General features: G+C 39.5%; 1 protein-coding gene across 1 annotated transcript in view; it reads right to left on the bottom strand.

Annotated features, from left to right (window-relative positions):
• LOC117515355 (transcription factor SOX-6-like) overlaps positions 1 to 12255 on the bottom strand; it is a 420160-nt gene that overhangs the window by 12182 nt on the left and 395723 nt on the right. Inside the window, exon 16 of the mRNA XM_034175874.1 lies at positions 5826 to 6039. Coding sequence (XP_034031765.1) covers positions 5826 to 6039 — 214 coding nt within the window. The remainder of the gene's footprint in view (positions 1 to 5825; positions 6040 to 12255) is intronic.

Here is a 12255-nt window from a genome sequence, read left to right on the forward strand (position 1 = left end):
TGGGGGTGCTCTTCTGCAAAGGGGACAGGACGACTGCACTGTATTGAAGGGAGGATGGATGGGGTCATGTATTGCAAGATTTTGGCAAACAACCTCCTTCACTCAGTAAGAGCATTGAAGATGGGTCATGGCTGGGTCTTCCAGCATGACAATGACCCCAAACACACAGCCAGGGCAACTAAGGAGGGGCTCCGTAGGAAGCATTTCAAGGTCCTGGAGTGGCCTGGCCAGTCTCCAGACATGGACTCAATAGAAAATCTTTGGAGGGAGCTGAAACTCCAAAACTGAAAGATCTAGAGAAGATCTGTATGGAGGAGTGGACCAAAATCCCTGCTGCAGTGTGTGCAAACCTGGTGAAAAACTACAGGAAACGTATGACCTCTGTAATTGAAAACAAAGGCTACTGTACCAAATATTAACATTGATTTTCACAGGTGTTAAAATACTTATTTGCAGCAGTAACATACAAATAAATTATTAAAACATCATACATTGTGATTTCTGGATTTTTTTTTTTTTTTTTAGATTATGTCTCTCATAGTGGACGTGCACCTAAGTTGAAAATTTCAGACCCCTCCATGATTTCTAAGTGGGAGAACTTGCAAAATCGCAGGGTGTTCAAATACTTATTTTCCTCACTGTATGTTTTTATGTGTCCACGTGAGGACAGCAAGCAGACACGTGTGTCACAGTGGGCAGTTGTTAATTCATGTCCGTCCAAATATGGTGCGTGTTCCTCCACCGTGACATCCAGAACCACAGATCTCCACAGCTGCTCCTGTGGGCGGACACACCCCCTGTCAGTTCAGCGCACACACCAATGTGTCACTGTGCCTGTTTGCAAAGCCACACTTGTGGGGGCACTTAGACATACAGCTCGACAGTGATCTTCTGCTGACTGATGTCATGTTAACAGTGTAAAAAGACCACACATTTTCTAAGTGCCAAACCAGCGGTGTTAAATGTTCATGCGTGTCAGCTGGAATTTAGCCAACACCCGCCGCAATTTGGTTTGATGGGCTCTCACAGTGCACACTCTGTCTTTCAGACTCTGGTGTGCGCAGATAGTTGTAGCAACAGGTATGTGAGGTGCAGTGTTGCCACAGTTACTTTGAAAAAGTAATCCAATTACTGATTACTCCTTGAAAAAGTAACTTAGTTACTTTCCTGATTACTCAATTGTAAAAGTAACTAAGTTAGATTACTAGTTACTTTTTTAGTTACTTTCCCCAGCTGCCGACAACAACCCTCTGCCACCTCAACATGACAATGATACCTGTTTTGCCAAAACTCACTTTATAGTCACCCTTTCTTGACTTCAATGAAAATAAATACTTGTTTTATAAAAAAGTAAAATAAAGACCTCTTTCTTGACCTCATATTTAACTGTTGACAGCACTGTAACAGTAAAACTTGCAATTTCGAACCTACATTGTTTATAAATGTAACTATTAAATTCTAACATTTTTCTAACATTTAAATTCTCTCTAAACATTTTACTTGTCGAAATTATTATTATTTTAAGCAATATCAGTAGTTGTAATAAAAAACGGCTTCAAAACTGGACCTTTAATCTAGGGGTGTTGTGGGGAGGGGGGCACATCCTTGCCCCACGTTCCCATTCCATCTGGTTTCGCCCCTGCTTTGGCATTTGAGCACAAAGAATGGATAACATTTATTTATGCAGGAAAACAGGACCAGATTTACAGGTAAGAAAGTTTCATTGCGTTTTCACATCATGTGGTCCTCAGAAAGAGAGTTTAGGTGCATTTGAGTGGAAAATAGTGTTAGTTGTTGACACGTCGCGGAGGATCAGCTGTTTTTAACGAGACGATACGGAGCGGCTCAGCTCAGAATTCTAAATAAAGGAGGAAAAGAAGTATAAAAATGTCTTTGTAAAGCTCAGTGCAGGTGTGCTGATCACCGCGCTTAAGAGGTGAGGACGAGCTGCTACAGAAAACCGTGGATGAAAAGCTCACAGCTCGCTTAAAGTGGGCAGTTCAGTTGAACTCCAACCTCCTGCCCACGGACCAAGTTTAATGCTGCTATCGACCCACAATGTAAAAATAATAGTAACGCACAGTGACTTGGAGAAGTAACTTTAATCTGATTATTGATTTGGAAAGATTAACGCGTTAGATTACTCGTTACTAAAAAAAGTGGTCAGATTAGAGTAACGCGTTACTAATTAACGCGTTACCGGCATCACTGGTGAAGTGTTAGAGGCAACTAAGATTTTTCAAGTATTGCATACGATTCCTGCTTCATGTGCACTTCATGCACAATTTGACCACATTTGCACTATGTGTGAAGGGGCCCTAAGCAAAGGTCAATAGTTGGAAGTCACATTAATTTGAGAGGCTGAGAAGTGCAGGTCCACATTTATCAAACTGTGCATAGAAAAGGTTCTAAAAGTTTTGTCAAACAGACACAAACGCACATCAGGTGTTGATAGACATATTCCAAAGCACATGCTCCTGCACATTCATGGTCATTTGCATTCAGAAACCCCCTCAATTAGGCACGTTGTCTCATTTGAGGGTGGGCGATAAAGGGGTTAAATGTGCATATGATGCAAAAATTGTACTTCTGGGAACTGCCTCATTATCATTATTCACAATAAACCTCACTAAAACTTTCCCATTTGTCTTGTCTTCCCTTCTCCACTGGGAACTGAAAAAAAACTGCACTTTTTGCAACTGCTTCGGTGATTGCAGCTGAAAACAAAACACCATCGTTCCATGTGAAGTGATGCTGTGTTTGTGTTGGGCACTGGCAGACTGTCCGCAGAAGAGGTCAAATTCCACGATATCACGCAGAGGTTCAAACGAGACTGTGCTGCCCCATTAACCATATATGGTAAAAAAAACAACAACAACAACAACAAAAAAACAGGTAACGGCTAAGAGAGCGAGGAAAGTCAACTTTTGTGTAATGGGGGTCAAGGTGTTTACACAGTAAAATCACCAGTGTAAAACTAACACTGACAGTGTACATGTGGTCCTAGTCTGGTCAAAGTGGGACCATATGTTCTCTGGTAGTGTTCATTTAACACTGGTGATTTTACTGTGTACATGTGGTCATCTTAGTGAGATGAAAAGTAGAAGAAAGAATACAATAAATGCAGGACTATGTGGTAACCACCTGACAACAAGTAGTTTGAACCCAGCCATTAGCAAGAAACATTTACTCATGATGTCATGTTGCTTCTCAGTTTAGACATCACAGTCACTTATAGACATAATTACTGCAAGCTTTAATAAGCTTTAATACACTCACCACAACAACCAGCATGAAACTTTCCGATGAATGGAATGACTACACAATTATTTATAGTTACAGTTGTCTCAGAATCTTTTGCACTCCTGATGTCACTTCCTTGTGATCTTTAATAAGATATTTTTTTCCTAATGAAATATGAGCAGGGAAAATATTTTTTTATATAAAATTGTGGGAAGGAAATTTTTTGATTCATGTTTCGTAGGAACAGGCAGAGATTAAGGTGTGTTATTGTAAAGGACTTCTTTAATTATTTACATGACAAGGTCAAATGCTACTGTTTGTTAACAAATGTGTTTGTAGGTTTTGACACCAATGAGGCGACTCATCTGTTTCTAACTTGAAGTGTACTTTTTCATTTAAGAAACTAAAGATACATATGGATGAGGTTGCAAGCACAGTACAGTGGGTTAGTTGTTAGCACTGTTACCTCACAGCAAGAAAGTCATGGGATTGGTTCCCACCTGTGGCCTTTTTGTGTGGAGTTTGCATGTTTGCATGGGTTCCCTCCGGGTGCGCCGGCTTCCTCCCACATCCAAAGACATGCAGGTTAGGTAGATTGGAAACTTTAAATCGTCCGTAGGTTGTTTGTCTGAATGTTGCCCTGCGACAGACTGTGTCATACTGTCAATGTAATTATTGTGAATATGCTGACAAAGAAAGAAAAAAGTATTTATGTAAAAAATTATACACTATAATTAAAAAAAAACAGAGAAGAGAATCCCATTGCTAATTACCTGGGAGACAACACAAAAGTCATAATTGCACCCCTGAAGCCCTCTTGTAGTGTTCAGTCATGGCAAAACTCTTTTCCCAACTTCAGACTAAAACCTAAGAACCATAACAACTGTACAGCCCTCGTAAATAACTTACATCCAGGATTTTGTGGTTTACTGATTTCATGCTACACTATTACTGGATCTGATTCATATTTTCCCCTCACTGGTGTTTGTACATATTGACATGCATGCTGTAGTTTCCAAAAACAGACTTAAAATGAATCAAAAACTGTTTCCACCACAAAGCATTTCATTCACCTGTGTTTTGCTTCCAAAAGCATATCTATCCATTTTCCACCACTTATCCAGGTTACAGCAGCAGCAGGCATAGTAACGCCATTCACCCATTACTGATATTTGACACCTGACTGGCTGTTTGGTGCTGAAAACCCCCATCAGGGCCTGAAGTGGGTGTAAATAGGTGTGTTAATTGCTGACAAAAGTATCGTAGCTAATTTTCAGCTATCATGAATGTTTTAAACATTTTCAAAAAATGTGATTTGGGGGTACAATGTGACGTACAACAGTGCATAGTCTAACATAATTGTGCAAATGAGCAACACGACTGCAGATCGAGCATGGATTGAGAATACTGTGGAGCCAAGAGGAAGAATTATAGCAGGAGCGGTATAATATCGATGAAGGATCCACCAGGTGGAAAAAAGAAGAATGACATCACCTCTGTTTATTTTCTTGTTTGTTAGGATTTGAGAATGAAGTTTGGCTGAGAGTTTGGCTGAAACAAAAAAGCTACTTTCATGACAGATTGACAAGGGGGCCAAAAGAAACATCACTTCAAAATGCCTTTGTACTACTGCACAACCAAAGAAGATGAAAGTAGATTCTCAGGCACATGGATGGTTCCTCAGAGAGCCTGTCATATCCATCACCATAAACCCAAACCCAAATGTTCAAATGAATTACACAAACTTGAAATATTTAAGTGAGTACAATGTTTTTAAAACTTTGAGTTTACACTACACTGAAAATAGAGAATGTTTGAACTAACTTAAAAAAGTGTTACAATTTGTAAAAAACCTGAATGAATTAAGTTGGTTGAACTTAAGTTTGTAAGTTAGAGTTGATTTAACTTTCAAACTTAAGTTCAAACAACTTAATTCATTCAGGTTTTTACAAATTGTAACACTTTTTTTAAGTTGGTTCAAACATTCTCTTTTTTCAGTATACTTGATCTATTTAATTCATTTGAAAATTCAGGTTTACAGTGAAGTAAAACCCAGTCATAAGGAATCCCACATGTCTTCCACCCCAATCATTTCTTTCAATTTTTTTTTTAACTGTAATCTCCCATTCAGACATGCACAGAAAACCTCAAAAGAGGAACATCTTGATCAGCTGCACCACCGCCTGCTCATTTCAGTATGAAGGGCAAAGAGGTTTTAGTTTGAGCACCTTCTGGATCTCAGTGCCTCCCCTCCTCCCCAAAGGTGAGGCCATCCACCCTGCAGAGGAAACATGCTCCTTGTGTTCCCGATTTTATTGTAGTAGTGCCACCAAAAAAAACAAACAAAAAAAAAACATGAGCACAGGTGACTGTCAGACTGTACTATAAATGTAAAATCAGTGTAATTCGTACCAGAACAGTCCAGAGTACCATCAACCAGATGATCTCACAAGTACTTTATTGCGAAAATGACCTCAAAACACTTGATTGATAATATTTACGGCATGAATTTATTCCCAACGTGGAAGGCATTACATAATTACTGACAGAAGACAGTTTGAGAGATTGGCATCGGTACTTACCCCACAAAAAACTGTCTCATCTCCTGACGTCGTGACCGCATCATCTGCTTGTACTCTCCGATGCGGAGCTTCTTGCCATCGATGATGCAGGTTCTCTTGGGTCGAGGCTTGTACTTATAGTTGGGATACTTTTCCAAGTGGATCTTGCTTAAGCGAGCCTGCTCCTCATAATATGGTTGCTTCTCTTGGTTGGTCATGGATTTCCAACGAGAGCCTGGAGAAGAGAACAGGATGGAGCATTCACATTTTGTATTTCTGTTTTGTTTTCTATAAATAAGGTTGAGGTCAAGGCCTTCCAACACCAAGAATGATAGTGAAAAATTTCAACTTGTGCACTGATATTTACTGTTGTATATAGCCCTACCCACCCACCCCACCCCCAACATGTGAAAAAATAAATAAATAAAATATTAAACAGCTGAATCAAATCAAACTGGCTAAATTGCAAGATTCTGGGTGCATTCAGAATGAGGAAATGGAAAAATGAATTTCAATTTTGCCACTCAAAAATGTCACTGATATAAAACTGGATAACAGTGCTGTAAGTGTTCAAATACCACAAATGTAAGAAATCATCTCCCAAATTATTTGATTTGGGTGTGCCACCTATTATATTCCATTTATCTACCCATAGGAAACTGTGTAGAGTGCTATAAGTGCATGCCAACTGCAAAGTAAAAAGTTCTGCTCTATTTGTATATCAGTCACATAATGTATCTGTTTCTATTCAGCACAGGCCTTAAAATAATTTTAACTGTTCCTGTCTCTCCTGCTTTTTTCCATATCAATCCTGAAGTTGTAGCACAGAGCCAAAATACAGAGGTTTCAATTCATCAGGATCTAGTTACACCCCATTTTTTGCAACTTTTAAAAAATAATAAATATTCTGAATGTAGAATGGGTGGATCTGCAATGCTCCTAAAAACATAAATGCATCACTCCCACATTTCCACTAAGTTTTCTAAAACAAAATATGCAAAGGAGCAAAACATGGGATTCTGCAATTTAAAAGAATAATATCAATAAAACAAACGCCCTGTGACCCGGCTTTACTAGACTCAACATTCTTACCAGGTTTTACAAAAATGGGTGTTGCAAGCAGGTAAAGAATTGCATCTAAAATATAAGGGTCATGGATTTGCCAGGCAGATATGTGAAACAACAGTACATTTTATGGTAAAAGCACCAAATGTTATACAGATTTTGTTTGATATATAATAATAAAATGTTAAATAATTTGTCTCATTTCATTTTTATTTATTTAGCACCAAATAACAAAGTCGCTTCAAGGCGCTTCACACAAATAAAAAAATCAGGCATCAGAAAGAAAGCAAATACAGTACAATTTATCAGCATTAAGCAACAAGAAAAATAAAAGAAATACTAAGGTGATCGTCAGCCACTAGCCCTGAGCTTCACTAAAAGACCCAGAATCTAAATAAAGTTGAGGCCATGGCACACTCCGTTTCCTAATAAAATGAATTAAAAGACTAAAAAGCATAGTACGAAAGGGAAAATAAGTGCATCTTAAGTCTGGACTTGAAAGTCTCTACAGAATCTGATTGTTTTATTGACGCAGGGAGATCATTTCACAGAACAGGGGCACAATAAAAGAAACCTCTGTGATCCACAGACGTTTTATTCAGCCTAGGAACACAAAGTAGTCCTGCACCCTGAGAATGTAGAGCCCGGGCCGGTATGTAGGGTTTAACTAGGTCAGCTAAGTAGGGAGGTGCCAGTCCATGAACAATTTTATAGGCTAGTAGCAGAACCTTAAAATTTGATCTCACTGGGACAGGAAGCCAGTGAAGAGATGCCAAAATGGTTGTAATGTGGTCAAACTTTCTGCTTTGTGTCAAACGTCTGGCAGCAGCATTTTGAACCAAATGGAGAACCCCTAATGCTGGACTGTGGTAAACCAGAAAATAGAACATTGCAGTAGTCCAATCTAGAAGAGATAAACACATGAATCAGGGTCTCAGTATCAGCCATAGACAGCATGGGACGAATCTTTGCTATATTTCACAGGTGGAAGAAAGCAATCCTTGTAATATCTCTAATGTGGAGGTCAAAGGACAATGTAGGATCAAAGATTACACCAAGGTTCCTCACTTTGTCAATGTGATGTATGACACACGAGCCCAGGCCAAGCGCCAGCCGGTCAAATTGATGCAGATGTCTCGCTGGACCAAGAACCATTATTTCAGTCTTATCAGTGTTTTAGGAAGTTGCTAGACATCCAACTTCTCACTGACATATGAAGTGTCATCTGTTTTCTTACATATTGAATCCATTCCAAGTACGATATATATATATATATATATATATATATATATATATATATATATATATATATATATATATATATATATATATATATACACTCAACAAAAATATAAACGCAACACTTTTGGTTTTGCTCCCATTTTGTATGAGATGAACTCAAAGATCTAAAGCTTTTTCCACATACACAATATCACCATTTCCCTCAAATATTCTTCACAAACCAGTCTAAATCTGTGATAGTGAGCACTTCTCCTTTGCTGAGATAATCCATCCCACCTCACAGGTGTGCCATATCAAGATGCTGATTAGACACCATGATTAGTGCACAGGTGTGCCTTAGACTGCCCACAATAAAAGGCCACTCTGAAAGGTGCAGTTTTATCACACAGCAGAATGCCACAGATGTCGCAAGATTTGAGGGAGCGTGCAATTGGCATGCTGACAGCAGGAATGTCAACCAGAGCTGTTGCTCGTGTATTGAATGTTCATTTCGCTACCATAAGCCGTCTCCAAAGGCCTTTCAGAGAATTTGGCAGTACATCCAACCAGCCTCACAACCGCAGACCACGTGTAACCACACCAGCCCAAGACCTCCACATCCAGCATGTTCACCTCCAAGATCGTCTGCGACCAGCCACTTAGACAGCTGCTGAAACAATCGGTTTGCATAACCAAAGAATTTCTGCACAAACTGTCAGAAACCGTCTCAGGGAAGCTCATCTGCATGCTCGTTGTCCTCATCGGGGTCTCGACCTGACTCCAGTTCGTCATCGTAACCGACTTGAGTTGGCAAATGCTCACATTCGCTGGCGTTTGGCACGTTGGAGAGGTGTTCTCTTCACGGATGAATCCCAGTTCACACTGTTCAGGGCAGATGGCAGACAGCGTGTGTGGCGTCGTGTGGGTGAGCGGTTTTCTGATGTCAATGTTGTGGATCGAGTGGCCCATGATGGCGGTGGGGTTATGGTATGGGCAGGCGTCTGTTATGGACGAAGAACACAGGTGCATTTTATTGATGGCATTTTGAATGCACAGAGATACCGTGACGAGATCCTGAGGCCCATTGTTGTGCCATACATCCAAGAACATCACCTCACATTGCAGCAGGATAATGCACGGCCCCATGTTGCAAGGATCTGTACACAATTCTTGGAAGCTGAAAATGTCCCAGTTCTTGCATGGCCGGCATACTCACCGGACATGTCACCCATTGAGCATGTTTGGGATACTCTGGACCGGCGTATACGACAGCGTGTACCAGTTCCTGCCAATATCCAGCAACTTCGCACAGCCATTGAAGAGGAGTGGACCAACATTCCACAGGCCACAATTGACAACCTGATCAACTCTATGCGAAGGAGATGTGTTGCACTGCATGAGGCAAATGGTGGTCACACCAGATACTGACTGGTATCCCCCCCCAATAAAACAAAACTGCACCTTTCAGAGTGGCCTTTTATTGTGGGCAGTCTAAGGCACACCTGTGCACTAATCATGGTGTCTAATCAGCATCTTGATATGGCACACCTGTGAGGTGGGATGGATTATCTCAGCAAAGGAGAAGTGCTCACTATCACAGATTTAGACTGGTTTGTGAACAATATTTGAGGGAAATGGTGATATTGTGTATGTGGAAAAAGTTTTAGATCTTTGAGTTCATCTCATACAAAATGGGAGCAAAACCAAAAGTGTTGCGTTTATATGATACAAGTCATTTATAAATTGAGCTTGGTTTAATATCTTTAAAAATTTTATATCAACAATGTCTGTTCAAAATTTGGTGCTTTTATTATAAAACACACAATATTTACAATTTTACCCGGGTAATCAAACCCACCCATGCCCATTGTCCATGTAATGTAGCGTTGTCAGGAAGATCATCTGGTATTAATGTTTGTGCCAAATCAGCAAATATGGATATAGATCTCACCGTCTGTGGCAACCAGAACCAAGAAAGGATGAAGCCTCGAAATGACTTACTGATTTTTTGACTAAATCTGTAAATAAACACACATGGGTGAAAAAGTAGTGTAATGAGGGATGTTACATTCAAGAAGATTTCCTGAATAGTTTCAGTGGCTGAGCAGCAGATTTATGCCAAAATAATCAAGAACAATTGGTTGTAGAATTGTGCCATGTGGTGGCACCATTAAATAACAGAGCGTTACTGTATTTGTGAAGGTGTGTTCAGGGCAGACATTGTCATGTGATCCGTCCTGTTTAAAATCAGCCGTGAATTAGACTTCGTCTTGGATCAGGAAGAATGACACACTATGAACTCTGTACTTTCCCCAGAAAGAGGACCTTCTGAATAAGTGGCCGGGGTCATTACCACAGGAACGCAGCACATCTGTGAAGCACAACTGATTACACACACACTGCCTCGCTCCTTTGTTTATCAAGGTTCATCACAAACTCGTCTTGTGCTTTTGTGACACAGGAAACACAGAAAGAGAAGAGTTTTAAGGCCACCATCCACTCCCACAGCCCAGCTGTGTTATTCAGTTCCATGCACATACACTGTACACAATCCCACAAACATATATACACATGGTTACACTTTGAATTCTGTTTTTATGTAGTGTTGGTAAATATCCGGAACATTATTACCACCGCCAAAAAGGTTGTAGGATCACTGGTGGTTTTCAGTTGAATAATCTGTTTAATCACGCAAATAAACCCATTGAAATCTGGTACAGATCAGGATCTAAATGTGGTTTTTCAAACATTTCATTTTTCCAACATAAATATGGTGATAATATCAATCTTATGAAAGCAAAGACGGTTTTATTTATTTATTTATTTATTTTCCAATCCAGATGTTTTGTCTGAATCAAAGGCTTATTTTAAATGTGCAAAATGAAAAATGAATTATTTAGAAACAAGATAATTGATTTATTATATGAATGGCAGTGAATACATTTCAGGTAGAGATTTGTTTGTTCATCATTCTGAAACTACTACAACCCCTGGCAATAATTATGGAATCACCGGCCTCGGAGGATGTTCATTCAGTTGTTTAATTTTGTAGAAAAAAAGCAGATCACAGACATGACACAAAACTAAAGTCATTTCAAATGGCAACTTTCGGGCTTTAAGAAACACTATAAGAAATCAGGAAAAATAATTGTGGCAGTCAGTAACAGTTACTTTTTAGACCAATCGAAAATGCACAACAAAACAAATGAGGAACGAATGGGAGGAAACTGGAGTCAATGTCTGTGACTGAACTGTAAGAAACCGCCTAAAGGAAATGGGATTTACATACAGAAAAGCTAAACGAAAGCCATCATTAACACCTAAACAGAAAAAAACAAGGTTACAATGGGCTAAGGAAAAGCAATCGTGGACTGTGGATGACTGGATGAAAGTCATATTCAGTGATGAATCTCGAATCTGCATTGGGCAAGGTGATGATGCTGGAAGTTTTGTTTGGTGCCGTTCCAATGAGATTTATAAAGATGACTGCCTGAAGAGAACATGTAAATTTCCACAGTCATTGATGATATGGGGCTGCATGTCAGGTAAAGGCACTGGGGAGATGGCTGTCATTACATCATCAATAAATGCACAAGTTAACATTGATATTTTGGACACTTTTCTTATCCCATCAATTGAAAGGATGTTTGGGGATGATGATAATGCATCTTGCCATAGAGCAAAAACTGTGAAAACGTTCCTTGCAAAAAGACACATAGGGTCAATGTCATGGCCTGCAAATAGTCCGGATCTTAATCCAATTGAAAATCTTTGGTGGAAGTTGAAGAAAATGGTCCATGACAAGGCTCCAACCTGCAAAGCTGATCTGGCAACAGCAATCAGAGAAAGTTGGAGCCAGATTGATGAAGAGTACTGTTTGTCACTCATTAAGTCCATGCCTCAGAGACTGCAAGCTGTTATAAAAGCCAGAGGTGGTGCAACAAAATACTAGTGATGTGTTGGAGCGTTCTTTTGTTTTTCATAATTCCATAATTTTTCCTCAGAATTGAGTGATTCCATATTTTTTCCCTCTGCTTGGTCTAAAAAAGTAACCGTTACTGACTGCCACAATTTTTTTTCCTGATTTCTTATAGTGTTTCTTAAAGCCAGAAAGTTGCCATTTGAAATGACTTTAGTTTTGTGTCATGTCTGTGATCTGCTTTTT

Source organism: Thalassophryne amazonica, chromosome 8 (assembly GCF_902500255.1).
Source record: "Thalassophryne amazonica chromosome 8, fThaAma1.1, whole genome shotgun sequence".
Classification (NCBI taxonomy): Eukaryota; Metazoa; Chordata; class Actinopteri; order Batrachoidiformes; family Batrachoididae; genus Thalassophryne; species Thalassophryne amazonica.